This window comes from Epargyreus clarus, unplaced genomic scaffold, assembly GCF_041222505.1.
Source record: "Epargyreus clarus isolate Ecla_fem2 unplaced genomic scaffold, WU_Ecla_fem_2.2 ptg000027l, whole genome shotgun sequence".
Lineage (NCBI taxonomy): Eukaryota > Metazoa > Arthropoda > Insecta > Lepidoptera > Hesperiidae > Epargyreus > Epargyreus clarus.
The window spans coordinates 12148786-12165356 of record NW_027332234.1 but is presented as its reverse complement, the minus strand read 5'-3'; the positions used below and the strand labels follow the sequence as shown (position 1 = coordinate 12165356).

Sequence of the window (16571 nt, the reverse complement as noted above, 5' to 3'; positions counted from 1 at the left end):
TTAAGATAAAGTAACATAAATATGTGTCATATGTACGTAGTATGTACTAAGCTATTTTCAATTATTATTTCAGCAGTTTAAATATACATTGCAATTACCAATTCCAAACATTGGCTTATCTCCAACAATACAAGTGAAGCAACTGAATGTGTTTCCATGGATTTTCTACTACAGAAATTAATGTGCATTCACAATAGACTCACTGTGATAATGATAAAACCATACTTTTGTCTTATTTTTTTAATAATTTTTATATGCATTTTGTTTAAATCAACACTTTATGTATAAAATATATGATGGCCACATCTTATTTGAAAATTTTGGTAAAATATGATTTCTCAAGGTTTTCTTTAATCCTTATTTTCCTTTAATACTTTAATATAAGGTTCTTATAGGATTTGTTTTGTTTTATGTTTATATATGTATGTTTTTTGGGATGGTAGCAGAAAGCTTTTTAATTCCTAAATCCTACACAGATGTGTTGTTATACCTAACGCTAAGTTGGAATGCCTTTATAACTAATATATAAGTGTCATTTCTAACCACACCCTTAACTTCTTAGAGCCATCTTACATTCTATTTTAATTTCACAACACATTCAAAGGCATTCATCCTTCAGATGAATAAGAACTCTTGAGTGTGATTGTTCAAAATTACCACACATCATGTACGGTGTCCCTCTTGAATACTAAGTATGTTGACTAAAACCTTAACATTCATTGCATAATTAGCATTACTTCCTCTATGTAGGTACGTATTTTAGTATAGTATAGTGATTATATTAACATTTAATTGTCGTAGTTTCCATAGCTGTTAAATAATTTTGAGGAAAAACAATTTTACTAGAATGAAATATTAACAGGATATAGATAGATATAGGCTCGACTTGGCGGAGGCACTACCGTGCCTCCAGATTTTTGCAATTGACTGGTATTTTTCGTTTATTACATGACTTTGTTAAAGCTTGTGATATTTTCTCATATAAAATAGTGATATTGAAGACTACTCATTATTTTTGATATAAAAAATCTACAAATGTAATTTGGATAGAAGACTATTTCTGTGATACTAAATAAATTATTCCGCCATCAATCATATTTATTCTTTTAAATGTAATAAACTTTGAGGTCATTTTTAGGACATTTTATAAGTTTTTTTAATAGGCACAATGTCATTGAATATATTCAGTAATACAATTATATTCTGTGTATGTAAATGAAATGGGAAAATAATACAAAACTTCATAAAATTTTGAAATAACACCAACAATAAAGAATTGTTAAATGGTGGGAAGGCAGTTAAAACTAATATTTATCCTTAATCAGAATATAAAACCTACATAATTTATAGCTAACTCAGTTTAGTAATCAACATTACAAATTCATTAAAAAATTAAGTTCTTTGTTTTAGGATGAATGTTTTTAGCATACTTTTCCTAAGGTATATAAGCATACGGTTTTATTTCAACAATTTAATATGGAAATATAAAAAAAGTCATAACTTATTTTAATTATTAAAAATTAAAAACAGGTAAAAAACAGACAGGATTTTTTGTATGTTCAAATGATTGTTGTTTTAACTATTAATTTAAAAAATGTGATTTTACATTCAATATATCATATTCCAGTTCTTTTGAAAAGTTTGGGAAAAATAAGTTCAGAATTTAGCTTTACAAACATTTACCTATTGAAAAATGAACATTTCAATAAAAAATAACTGTAACTTTAGTTATTAATTTATGTATCAAATACTTAAAATCTAATTCAGTTTATTAGACATTTATGAAGCACATACATTGAAGTAAATAATAGTTCATTGAATAAACTTCAACATATAAATTGTAGTGTATGCGGTTGAGTGTATAAATAGGCATTATTGACACAATGTAGATAAAAATCGTGAGAAACGCACAAAGATTAGTCATGCCGTACTTCACGTACTAGCGACTTAATATATGAATTGTATAAGTTCGCCGATGACCTCATTCCGAGACGAAAACACCATGAAGAAATGCACTGAACCACTAAACGTAGTCGTTGACCCAAATAGCGTGGAATACGTGCAGTAATAATATACTTTCATGTACGAGCCGAGCACGACACTCCTATTCACAAATACCTCATTGCCGACAATCCTATCTCATGGAACATTATAAATATGTATGAAACATAGAACAACATGTTTGTTGCATTTGCCAACTCTTCAAGAAGGTGGTTCGCAAAGTTCTAAATTACATGCAATTTTATCTACCTTTATGATCAGCTCGATCTCCGGAACGTCTCCGTTCGCTGTACCATTCTCTGCGATTTCATCCGACATCGTGAACTCCAAGAACACTCGGGTTTACAAAATATATCAAAAGCACAATATCACACAACCGTCACTTCTCAAAAACACCGATTGACTGACTCACTTCAGTTTGGTGCAACGCGTGTTGCCTCAATGCGGCTAACTTCAGATTATTTGATAACAATTTGAATGTATTATTTTATGTAACCAAAAAAGAGTACTTTATTAATTTCAACAGGTTTATTAAAATGAAAAGAAGTACAACGAAATACTGATTGAAACCTTTATTACTTAAATAAAATTAACTTTAAATTTCTGAACGGACACAATTTAGAAATATTATGAATTTAAATTAATAATTATAAATTGTATTTTTATATTTATAGTAATACACTGATAATACATTATATTTTAATTACATTAATGATTATCTACTATGAATGTGGATAAAAATAAATACATATCTCTTTTATAACCTGTACAGTGGTGCACACCCATGCGTATACGCTGTATAGTCTGTGAAGTCTGTTGTCATAAGTCATTGTCATTTTATAATTGTGTTTCGCGACTGCCATAATAAATGAGAAATATTTAGTGAATTTGTATTAGAGAAAGTCGTGAACTTTGTGTGGTGTTTTGAGTATGACAATATAGTTTTTGTGAATAATTCAAAATGAGTGCCACAGAGGAGACATCATCACCGCCTAAAGAGATGACATTTGCAGAGAAGCAGGCGGAACGTATGAAGAGATTGCGTTCGTTGCATTCAGCCAGAAACGAGGCGAGAACGCACAATCACCAGGAGGTCGTAGCGGAAGAGGCCAGGAACAAGCTGCCGCCGAATTACGAAGCGAAGCGTCGCCAAGCGGAGTGGCTTTTGGACGACCAACAGAAGCGCGACGAAGCCAAACAGGAAGGGAAAGATTACGACAGAGTGAAGCTGCTGCAGATATCCGCGGTCGAGGCCGAGAGGTTAGAACGCAAGAGGAAGAAGAAGAATCCAGACCAGGGGTTCTCTACATACGAGCAGGCCACCGTCAGACAGTACAACCGACTCGTTAAGAACATGCCAGCTGCGGACATGGAACAATATGAGAAGCAGAAGCAGAAATACGGAGACGCCTTCTACGGCGGTCCCAACGTCATCATCCACGGTATGCACGAGGACAGGAAGGATGCAGTGGACAAAATGGTAGACGACTTAGAAGGCCAAATAGCCAAACGTGCTAAATACTCTCGGAGACGCATCCACAATGATGATGCTGATATTGACTACATCAATGAAAGAAATGCCAAGTTCAATAAAAAATTGGAGAGGTTTTATGGGGAACATACGGCTGAAATTAAGCAGAATTTGGAGCGAGGCACTGCTATATAATTAGTTACCTATTTATAAAATAAGATATATGACCCAATCCTAACAATTTTTAAAATAGATCCCACTTGATATATTATCTTTGGTAATCACATACATTTCTTTTTACTATAATGTGCATTGATTGGCAAAGCATATATAATTACCTTCTGTATAATATATATTAGGGATACCATTACCATTACCGAATATAGAAACAGGTTACAGAATAACACCAAACACGACAGTGCCGACTCACATCCGCTGCCCACTCTTGCACAAGGGTACATAACTGCGTTACCGTGCCCTTACATTACGTAGTATATGCTAACTATACCTGTGCACACTAACTTCAGAGCGGACTAGCGGTTTGGCGTGGACTATACATACAGTTAACTAGGTATAGAAAAATTTGGCTACATAATTTTGTCCACAATTAAGGATACAAATTTTAGAAAAGTATTTGGGCTGGATGACTTAAAATAACTATATCCATATCAAGCAAGTATAGCACTACAGTTTTGTATATCCTCTTATGTATCAAGTTAAGTTTTAGTAGTTGAGCTTTTGGAGGGAAAATTAAGCTTAACAGTTTGTTACCTAAAATACTCTCAATTACTATTAGTGTAAACAAATAATCATAATTTAAGAAACATCTCACTACTAATTGTCACAGTTATTTTTGAAAATACTATATCTTATTGCCTAACAAAGATGAAATTTTCTAGGATCTTTGCATATACAGTAGTCTTTGGAAGTATTTATTGTAAGACAAATATGTAATCAATAAAAAAGTACTTAAATGTGTACTTTTTATCATCTGTCATAGATGTTAGTAATAAGATTTTTTTTTGTACATAATTCTAAGAAGTTTATGATATACCTAACTGAGGCATTCAAACTTAGTTCTCAGGGGTACCTATGCACCTGAAGCTGACCTCTTATCAGGGAATGATTACAGATATTCAGGACAACAAGAAAAGATTCTGTTTAGTCAGCACTGCTGATCCATTTTATTTTTAGCAGGGTTTGTTCAGTTATCATTAGAACACTCACTTCATTTTAAAGAATGTGAGATAGACTGAAGTTTTGAGCTTTGGAATGTATTATTTGTGTTCTTAGCACAAAGCATGGTTTGGGATTGTATGTTAAAAATACGTTATTTATTTCAACTGTCGTAAATCACAAATTATGAAACTTATGAAATGTTTAACTATGATAAGTACACTTATTGCATTTAGCGATTAGTGTTAAGTTTAATTGTAACTTAAAAAGAGGACTTTAAAATTATCTGAATATCATAGAATTGTAAATGTAAAATGGTATGTGGAACGGTGTTAAATACAGGTTGTATTTTTCATTTACAAAAACCGTTGTTTTAATTCCCTTTTCTTATGTATCTGCGTGTTTTTTATCTTATAAGAGATGGCGCCACTTGTATTCTTGAATCACGTTATTAAAGTTTTGTAGACAGCTAAACTCCGAATCGGATCACTAAATTTAATCTTTTCTCTTCTGAAGATACATGAATTGTAAAAAATGAAAAAATGAGGCTCCCTTGAAATATAGATTACTTCAATATTTTATCTTAGATCAGAAACAAAGTGAAATAATTAAAATAAATAAATAACATCATAGATAAAGTTTATTTAAATTTATGGATAAGACTTAGGATTTTTTTTTAATATTTTTGAAATAAACTACGAGATTACCAATTTCTAAGGACTGTAATAAAAAACGAAATAAAACAAATTTCAATAACAAGTTTATTTAGATACATGTGCTGATACAAAATAAAATTAAGTACATAGATATAAACACTAAGTAAACTATAAAAGCACTATAGTCTGATTCATAATTAGGTGTCCAAAATGTAAACAAAACCTATCAACAAAATATGTTTCATATGGTAGTTTCTTATTTTTGTCGATATTAAAATAATACAACAATAATAAAATTTTAATCTAAATAAATTAAGATTAATTCACATTTTCTAATATTTATATCACCTCAATTTCGTTACATACAGTAATAATAATAAAAAACAAAGTTTAGAAAATTAAAATGTGATAATGGTAGCACAATCGGAATCCAAAACATTTCTTGTGCCGTCATTTTTAAGTTTCGTAGTTGATATTATTCATTTTCATGATTGTGATCGAACTCGAATGTTTTCTCGTTTACATAACGCGTTTGTTAAATTGTGTATATTTGCTAAAGTTTTAGTTTTTTGTTGAGTTTCTCAAGTTTTTGTTTCTTGTTAATTTTGACAGTGACATTTCTTTGTTTACATTTTGGACACCTAATCATGAATCGGACTATAGAATCATTAAAATACATATCTAACACCGATAGTACTGTGCAAGTAAGTGTATCTTTAAGGCGCACCCTCACTGCAAAATCCAAGATTGGAAGAATTAACCGATTGTATTTCAATATTACAATTTGTATCAATAGGTACAGGTTGGGCAGTGTAATCCTTCCTTAGCGGTTCTCTCATTTACGGATGTAATGCTCGTATTTAAACTATTACATAAGTTACATTTAATTTTCAAGTAAATAGTTCTGGTGAGGGAGTGCCTTTAATGCCGGCCATAGTCCTTAATCCAGAGTAGAGCGAAATACGTAAATTTTATTTAGGATTCATATTAAATTTTTAAATTACCACATCAAAAATTCTTTGACTCTAAACGTGAACACTTATTTATAAAATTAAATCTCCTGCTTCTATAACTATGTCGGTTTCTATCGTATAAAATTGAATTCGTCAAATAGATGTATGTCGTATTTGAAATTTTGGCGCTCTTTTCTTTTACCACTTGGCGCCGAGAGCGACCGCTCTACTCCAGGGCCGGTGCTGTTTCTTTCGGTTATTTATTCATAGTCATATTATTTGAGCTAATTTATAAGACTTGCACAGTTCCATCTAGATATATAATTAAGAGAATTACATATTCTCGTACAGAATTACTAACTCATATATACATTAAATGAGCACAAATTTATTTATACAGTAAGAAATGCTTATTTCTTAATACCTCGGACCAAAAAAGGTAGACTCTTCCTCGGAGCACAAGTAAAATACAGCTTGCAATCGTAACTGAGCAGTATGGTGAAAACACTGAAATTTTGATTATTATTGAATTATATTTGGACAGATACAGAACGGCGAAATGGCTTGTTTTTTTCAAGCTTTCAACGTCGTGTACGAACATAATGATTTATCTAAAATTCTTCTTTATAATGAACACTTTCGCCATTATATTTATTGAATGTAAATAATTATTCATTGGTATAGTACAAACGGACATAAGTTGCCTGCTGTTTAATTATCTTCCAGAGGCTAAGCCTATCTTTTTTAGTCTAAGCATAATACATAAAATCAGAAGTTCGGAGCATCGACTAGAAATCACAGTGTTCGTTTTGCTTTATCTCTTTATTTGCCAAAAAATATGCAATTTTATTGAGACAACGTAATTGATTCGATTTCGTTTTAAACGGCATATGCAGTAGCACATTTATAATTTAAATAATTGAAAATAATTACTTTAAATTTGACTTTGCCTTTCAATTAATTTACGTAAAAAATAGCTTTAATTTTAAGTAATAAATATCGGAGTTAGTATATATTTCGGAAAGGTTTTAGTTTGTACGATAATACACTTCGAAATTACTCGTTAACTGGAAGACTCAAAAAGTCACTAAGATTTCTGATAACTCATTACATGAGTGTTTTTACACCCTCTAAGATATCTAAATAAACTCCCAGACCCAAACAAGTGAACATTTAGAAAATTAGTGTTGCCTTGTTGGGGTCGAACCCGGACCTATTTGGATGACAAGGTATTTGGCGACCGTCACGCAGGTCACTAGTTCAATCTATATGTCACCTACTGCATATGCCTTTTACAACGAATGTGTGTCATAATGTAGACTTTACCTAGATAATACGGTTTAATTGGGGCTAGACACACTCAACGAGTATCTGCCTGTCTCCATCCACATCGAAAATGTTTTCTATTAAAACATAATTATGTGGCTCTTCTAGTCGCCAGCATTCCCCTCTCATGGGTTTCATGAGAGATGTAAATGCACACAAGCTTCGTTAGTTATTACTAATATAATGTACCTACCCATTATTGTGAAGTTAAGGATATGGCTCTCCAAACAAAATATATTTCAATAAACGGAACTTTCACGAAGATTCTTTGAATACTTATTAAACTTCTTGAGATTCGGAAGTACTTAATTGCGATTACCAATCTGCGGAGTGGTAAATAATATAGAGCGCCGTCATCACTTTGTTGGCACTTACAGTTAATTGGAAAACCTTACGTTTTTAACTTTTTTAATAACTGCTGTTGCTATTGTCATATTGCTGTCGAATAACTGCTGTTAATACGAAGAAATAAGTGTGGCGGTGGGCTTGAGTCTAATCATTCTACCACGTTAGCTGGTCGCCCTTACAGCACAAATAGATTTTGTTATGATTTGTGTGTATTCTTTACACCCGAGGCTTGCTCTATTATATACTCTGAGGTCGTAAAATACTATCGTTGAAAATAATCCAGTCAGTAACACAATAGATAGGGTACTTTATATTAAAATTAATTAATACACTAAATAAAACCTTCTTGGCGTTAACATAACCATAATTCGTAAGTATGTCCATTCCCAAGTTATCTTAACCATTTATCTAGTTCGATATAATTGATTTCATACGGATTTATACAATAAAATGACTGTTATCAAAGACAATAGTATAAATAAAAATTAAATACATATTTGAGTCCAGCTCAATTTTTAAACGCCCAAGCCTTTTCTTACAAGGATCTTAATTACTAAGAATTATTAAGTCGAGTTGATCTTCAGAGCAGATAACGTAATTTACATTTACAATCAAATTTATTTTATTAATTATTTTAGACTTTTAATTAAGTAGATATACATTTTAAGATAAACTTTTCTATTATAGTTTTTATTTATATGTAAAACTATATTTTAATGTTGCCACAGAGGCATATTTATTATTATTTATCGCTTGTAAGAAAAGGTTAGTTCTGACAATTTTTTTACATAATTTTCTTTGTTTCTTCATTTAGTTCCCATAACATGATATTATCGTTATAAATACATGAAGCTAATTAAGGGCTTCTTATAAAATAGATCAACTACACAAATTACTTTTGGATATTCAGATAAAATGAATATTCATAATACGACTACATAGTCGAAAGTTTGCCTAATTCTCTGGTGTAGCTGAAAAGTTTTAAATCTTTAATTATCGTTTATTTTTATTGTAGTAATTACTCAGAATTAGTTTTTTGATATTCGTTGATATATAGAGCTATCGATACAGATAGCTCGTTTCTCCATTATCATTAACAAAATAAAATACCTTTTTATTTTGTGTCATTAGGTCATAAACAGGTACCTAGATACTGTTGTAAATTTGGTAATAATTCGTACGTTTCTTTTTTTATGAAATAACTAATTAAGTAGTAAATATTTCCAAATTGCTACAAGCCGGCAAATGTAAGTGCATAATGCCAAAGTAACTTTAAGATGTTACGACTATACCCATTTATAAAAGTAAAGATAAATTGATAAAAGATAAAGTAGAGTAAGAGTAAGATTGGCAATGGCAATCGCAACAAGGTTTAAATTAAGATGAAAAATCTCAACTGAGTTGATATGGATATCATTAAATAGCACGGAGTGCCGTGTTGCTAGTTCTTTTTAAGTTCAAAGATCAATTATTCAGGAACTGAATCTTAGAACTCGATTTTTACCCACATTGAACGGTGAGATTAATTCAAAATTTTGAATACTCATCAAAAAGCGATTACAACACACGATTTTAATGATTGTCCCGTTCTCATCAGGATTAACGATTTTCCTTGTGCGATTTTAGCGTGGTTTTTAATTTTTTTAACTATATTATTTATAGAACTTGACTGATAGGTACACTGCAGTGTCTGGATCCGCTTCATTTTTAACCGACTTTATTAGAAATCGACCGGTGGTGTGGTCAGTAATATTATCCAATTAATATTTTGTCTATTTTTGAAAAGTTTCTGTGTTACTAGTAATCTTAGTAAAATTATAAATAATATTTTGCTGAATTGGGTTCCTATTTTAGCATAGATTAATCAAATAAGATTAATTAATTTATTGGATACGTACCGAAACTATTTACCTTGAGAATTTGTAATTTAAATATCTAAATACAGTGTTATTTAACAGGATTTTTCAAAAATGTTTATTGTTTGAATTAACTGCTCAGATGCTTTTACTTGTATACAGATAGGCAGGTGTTTTCATAAGCGATTAAATTAATCTTTCTGTTCGAAGTGTTCTTTTTAATATTTTTCTGAATCAATATTTTAATATTGAGGCAAATGTATTCCAATTGAGAGATATCTATTATACTTATTAAAAAACATAAATTTCTTGTTTATCGCCATAGTTATCATTGTATCATTATTTTGTCTGTCAAGTAGGTATGTCATCATCATATCAACTGTTATCTTCATGTTATGTCGCTCTGCGGTATACGTATTTGACCAACGCGATCAAAATACTGCGAATTGAGATTGATAATTATTTTATGTTAGTAATCTTATGTTTTTGCGGAATCTTTATTATTGAATACTCTCCCGCAAAAAATCTTCGAGCGTTCTAAACCTCCCTAATTTACATTTAGCTAGTGGTCCAGCCTAAGTCAGATTTCATGTTTCGGTACTTTAGGTACACATAAAACCTTGGTTTTCAGGCACTGTGGTGTTGCTGACTAGTGTTCGACTAAAACTGGTTATGGGGCCGAAACAGAATCTCGGTCGATTACTATTGCCAAAGACAATTTCGGAAACCAATGCTTTGTGAACAATCAGATCACCTTGTCTTACCCCTCGTAGTTGTATAGGTAACTGCAAATTTTGGATTTGAATCGTATGTGGGAGGTATTTCACAAGTATTTCATCATCATAATTTCCAAATCTGTTTCGATAGACTCGAAGGCTTTCTCGTAATCCATAAATGCCAAGCGAAGATCTTAAAGATTGTTAGATATGTAATTATATTACGTTATTTAAGATACCGTTATGAGATTAAGTAACTTATCTTTGAACGTTTTGAAGCGAAGATATCGTAATCTGAATAATTTCTACGAAATGTGGATATTTTACGAAAAGTACTTACTTATTCAACGATAAGATTGACTGTTAGCACGTCACTCTTACATAAGTTAGGATCAAAAGCTAGATCGCCAACATTTTATAAATCTTGTTAAAGTAGGTTTAAGTAGGTACCTACGTCATAATGAGAAGGTACATAAGTAAGTGCATCTATTTATTTATTTGTTTCCTCATTTTATTTATTTGATATTGTTTAATTTGTAAGAGTAACTGACAATGCTAATTCATGTTTCCTAGATATATTCTGTGTAGTTATTTGATTAACTTAGGTTTTCTTGCGATTTTGTAGACCACATTATTATAAACCATTTAAAATATTCCAGTTTTTTAGATTAGAGTAGGTACTGTACATGCTTAATGAAATTATGCATGAATTTATAAGCAAAAAATTAAAAAACAATTTGTTGAAATCAAATTAGTTAGATATGTAGGTTCAAGTAAAAGTAGGGAGGTATGCTATATCCACAGGCTGTGGTAATAGCTATGGTAGGACCATTGAAGTATCGATTCCATTTAAAGTTAAAATCGCTAAATGTTGGTTTTTCGTTATCATAATAACATATTTAAATATTACACATTTTAGTTTCGCAGCGATATATTTATTTGTGGACTGTTATAATTTATTTACCTGGGTTATCTGATTCAGCAGTGATTATAATTTATATTTATTTCCTTTATATCCCCTCATCTTCCTTTACAATTGAATTAAATCTTTAGAATTGAAAATAACTTTGTTTAAAATATTAGGTTGTATTATTTAAAGGTTTATTTCTCTAGTTCATATTATCTTGATATCGCTTCTTAGTTGTAGTCATCCATGCCTGTTTTAATTTTATGAATTTCATTTCATTTCATAGCCTTATTTTCATAACCGTAACGTTATGTTTTATATCCGTTATATTTTAAATATAATCGCATTGAAAATGCGCGTATAACTCGATAAATATTCGTTCTTAATATTATGTTTATATTTTATAATCATTACTCGTAGAGTATATTCTAGCTTATTCTTCCCTATCCACCTTAAGTGCAGCAGTGTTGAAATGTAAATAACAGTCCGTTATTCGCACTTGGTACAACAGCACTCAGAGAATAGGAAAGACGAAAAAAACGTAACAGATAATATACTAACGGGGTTGCCAGTATCGATTCTATTATTCCCAATTCCCGCCTTTTTACCATTCATAAACTTGTCATTAAAATAAATTATCTTTATTTATTAAATTTAAGATAAACAGTCAAAATTGTGTAAATAATAAAATCTATACCTTACCCCTATTTTTGGAATGTGTAAAATAAAAAATTAGCCAACTAAAATCATTCTTTTAAAGAAACTAACTACCAAATGCGAATATCACAGATACGTCATTCTTATCACACTACTGCACTTAAGATAGATTTAACTACTTAAAAATAACTTTTACCCAAACACGCCTCGCATCTCATAAAACCCACGACCGCACTATTTCTGCAAATAAAAATTTAGAATTTAATACGCCAATTGGATGCCAATTATAAGATTAAAAGTTCATTTACATGTACAGACATAGAGCGTATCAGACACGTGCCGTGACAGACACAAAGTATGTTCTGTATAATGTGTATTATCATTTTTATTTGCTATCGTAACAGCGGCGCAGGCACAGAGCGTGCCTACCCAAATACTATATAGGAGAATATGATTTTGTCTGCCATGGCCCGTGTCTGATACGCTCAATGTCTGTAGATATAAAACAGGCCTTGTACCCAAAAACACTTATTCAACTAATATTAATATACTTACTTCGACGACCTGGCATAAGTCGAACTGTTATTCCATCTGGAGCCCGAACTGTATAAAATGAAAAATATATAAATATTTGGGTATACACAAATACATACGAACAAAAAAATAATCTGTCTGTCTGTAATTTCAAAATGATTGCTATTTTCTACGCTCTTATGCCATATACAATTGCGCAATATTAAAACGATCATATTTTTTAAAGATAAATTGAAATTATTTGGGGAAATTCATATAAAAATATAGGAGTTACATTACATGACACACCCGAAAATATAATTTATTCTTGGGGAAAAATCAATCGTGTTTAGTTTGCTAAAGTGGGCGGAGTCGCACTGGTAAAAGATTAAAACAACATTTTGTAAGTCCAAAAACAACATTCCACGACAATATAAGGGTAATTAGTAAACTGGAAAAAGTACTTACCTTATGTATTAAAATAAAGCGATTACTTCAAAAGCAAGTCAGTATTTTGAATTTAAAATATAAAATCAAAGTTACTTACACTAACACAGAAATCTAAATTGTTATTTTATATATAAAAACACTGCTTTTTATTTCATCTGATTCAAAAACATTGAAATGCTCTACAAGTTCTGTAGTAAAGGAAAAGTTTACAGTAAGAACAGAATTTTCTGCTTACCCACCTGGTTCTAAAATATACAATTGTTTTGTCATCATAATGTGTTTAATTTATAGAAAAAATAATAAATAATATTCATTTCATATTAAACTTTATATGTATTAATCTTTAACTTATTAACTTTCAATTTGTTAATACGGTAGCATCTTTAGTTTTAAAAGAACTCGCGACTTTCACTATAATTTTGGTTCAAGTTAAAGAAAGGAGAGGAACAGCGCCCTCTATAGGCGTTGGTAGAAAAACGTCAAATTTTTTTTTTTAATTAACATTTAATTTCCATCTCATATACTTACATAAAAACTCAATGATCACATTTTTTCTTACTAGGCATCCCAACTGTCGTAGTATGAAGGCACTTGCTAAATCATTTTGTGCGCATTTTAAATATTAATTTCAATTTCGGAACTATAAATAAGTTTCTTTATATTAAGTGATATTAACTGTGTTCAATACTTATCTAATGATATGAAGAACATAATTATTATAACTAGGCAAATACCCTTATGTTTCAAATTTTCCTGTAATCATAACGTGATATAATAATAATATTATTGAAGTTATACTTCTATTGGCGTGTTTACGGAAAAAATCAAGAGTATTTTTAGCTGACATTACGCGTCGATTTATACTTTGTTTTTGATTGAAAACACCGCCATCTATTTTAAAAATTAAACGGTGGTGGTAGTGTAACACTATTAAAATAAGCTACACTGTTACTTTATATTAAAAAAAACTTTACTCATATTAAAGGATATTTTATTTTTAGTATTTACTTTCATTTATTCAATACAAGCTCACTTTCATTTATTCAATAGTACGAAGCTATTGGATAAAAATGACTAATTACGCCAAAGAAGTATTACTTCTTACGTGTGTTACACACACGCTTCTTTGTGATGTGTGTTGATTCAAAGGTCAGCAAATCCTATCACAGTTAAATTCGATACTCTGTAAACAATTATTACTTCAATTTAATTCCAATAACAATTTCATTATTAAGATTTCTCCATGATCTAGGAATAAGAACCGATCATTTAGTATTGAAAAAAAAAAAAACATTGACAAATGGACATCGGGTCTAGATATTTACGAAAATAATTTTGGAATAATGAAAAAAGGTTAGATTATATCCCATCTTCTTTTTACCCGACCGTGGAATGGTAATGTTTTTTGTGCATATGTGTGGATGTATGCACGAAAGCCCTGCAGCCCAAACGACGGGTTTTAACTTAAGGTAATATATGGTGTCGTTGGATATGTCTGAAATCTGAATAGCCGGAGTGACATAGATACGCTATATTTTTAAGCAGTCGGGATTCATATGTTTATAGTAATTCTGTAGACTATATTTGCGATGCATTTATCCATTAATTAGTTGCATAACAAGGAATTACTGATATTTATTTTAGTATTTTCCTCGGGCAAGTTATTATTTTATCTCTGTAGTATTTTTTCAGCATTGTAGCTCTTTTAGTTCAGACGTTCTTGAATTTAGACCCGAAGTCCGTTTAGTAAGTTTTTCACAGTAATTTTACTATTAAACGAACTGATTTTAAACGTATAATCTTTACTAAAGAAATAAATATAGAAAAAGTCCAATTTATGTAACTTTGTCTATGATAAAACAAATTTGAAAACGCCGAATCCACATCCAATAATTTATTAGAATGATTTTAAACTTCGAAAATGATTACAAATTCAATGCTACAATTGTGCGTATCATGTGAAATGCAAATAACTTTAAAGTGAGCAATATAATATTTGAGCAAGATAATCTCCACGTCTAACACGTCCAAATAAAATTTCAATGGAATCATTTTTGGCAAGGCGTGTTTTGTAGTCTTTTCTGAGATCTTGTGATGTCTCCGCGAATGACAAGTTAAGTGATGCATTAACATAACTCAGGCTAAAATCTACATATAAGACCCCGTTTTAGCTACAGACAATAAACGTGTCAGACACGGGTCGTCGCAGACCAAATATATTTTCCTATGGAAAATAGAAACTTGTTTATATCTGTCGTATCACGGTCGTACAGACACACGTGTCTGTCAATAATGTTATCTACAGGATGAATTTTTCAAGTGGGCCTTTCCGAAACTTTAAGGGTTAGCGAAAAATACTGGAAGGAGTTATGAGGTCGATTTTGATAAAACTACAACTGGATCATTAGTTTTTTAATCTATTTCCCTGGCCGGGAATCGAACGAATTCATTTTGAAAAAAAAAGACACCCTGTTTTATTTCACCATCGAATAGATTCGCATAAAAAAATCAAATTCTGGGAAGTAATGATGAACTTTTGCGCTATTTCCTATAGTTTGGATTTGGTCCTGAAGGTTTTTTTGAAAAGTTCACCCTGTATATTATTGTGCCTGCCACGGTCCGTGTCTGACACGTCCAAAGTCTGTAGCTACAAAAAGGAGCCCATAAAAACAATAAATATTTTATTATACAAGTACCTAAATCTAATAATTTCTTTCAACAGTAATAACTAAAAACATTTACATAATAAAATTCACCTACTCCAATTAATAATAAAGAATTAAAATTTTCCTAACCTTTGCCGAATATCTAATGGAGAAATATTTTCAAAATATACACTTAGGATTGATTAATAAAAGATACATCTAAAATCGGTAATATAAAACCCCCTATTTCTTATCAATTATATATAAAATGTATGTTTCAAACGTAAATGTATGTAACAAATTTTTACCAGTAGTTCATAGGTAACTTATTATTTATATTATGAGGTGCTGTCAGCTTGAAAGCTAAATATTTAAATATAATTATATGAATTAAATGACAAAAATCGAAAATTCGATTTTGGGGCGGAAGACAACGATTTTAAACAATAATAAATATTGAATCGATCTTAGTATACTCGTATAGTATGATAAAATGAAAACTATATAAAAGCTAGCGAATTTAAACTTTGTACTTTTTTTACTACGCTTTTATTATCTTGACAAGTATGTATGTATGTATGTAACGGAATCTTTGAACTCGATTTTTACACACTTTGAACGGTGCAATTAATTTAAAATTTTGAACAATTATCAAGAACCTATGACAATACACGATTTTAATAATTTTATCCCATTCTCCTCATCAGGATCACCAGGAATCAGGATTAACGATTTTCCTTGTGCGATTTTAGCCTGGTTTTTAGTTTTTAAACTATAATGTTGTTATTGTTTTTGTCTGTTTTTGGTATACAAACAATAGTTTTACTTTTCTATCTAACTGCTGGTTGGTACGGACGACTGGCTCATATTTTGAGAATCCATTCTCGAGAAACCGG

At 30.6% G+C, this 16571-nt stretch overlaps 2 protein-coding genes across 3 annotated transcripts in view; one reads left to right on the top strand and one right to left on the bottom strand.

Annotated features, from left to right (window-relative positions):
* Positions 1-2422, bottom strand: part of Clic (chloride intracellular channel protein 5) — a 57081-nt gene extending 54659 nt beyond the window's left edge. The window contains exon 1 of one of the 2 annotated variants that reach the window (XM_073089135.1): positions 2251-2422. In XM_073089135.1, coding sequence (XP_072945236.1) covers positions 2251-2319 — 69 coding nt within the window. In that variant the 5' untranslated portion in view covers positions 2320-2422. The remainder of the gene's footprint in view (positions 1-2250) is intronic. The other variant, XM_073089136.1, reaches the window with a different exon arrangement.
* Positions 2423-2819: 397 nt separating this feature from the next.
* On the top strand, positions 2820-3841 carry LOC140753879 (pre-mRNA-splicing factor Syf2). Its single transcript, XM_073088683.1, has one exon. It carries the CDS (start codon positions 2963-2965, stop codon positions 3665-3667), a length of 705 nt encoding a protein of 234 aa, XP_072944784.1. The 5' UTR covers positions 2820-2962; the 3' UTR covers positions 3668-3841.
* Positions 3842-16571: the final 12730 nt, after the last annotated feature.

What these genes read in the sequence shown, in the direction of transcription:
- LOC140753879 (XM_073088683.1), top strand. Translation starts at nt 2,963, where the DNA reads ATGAGTGCCACAGAGGAGACATCATCACCGCCTAAAGAGATGACATTT.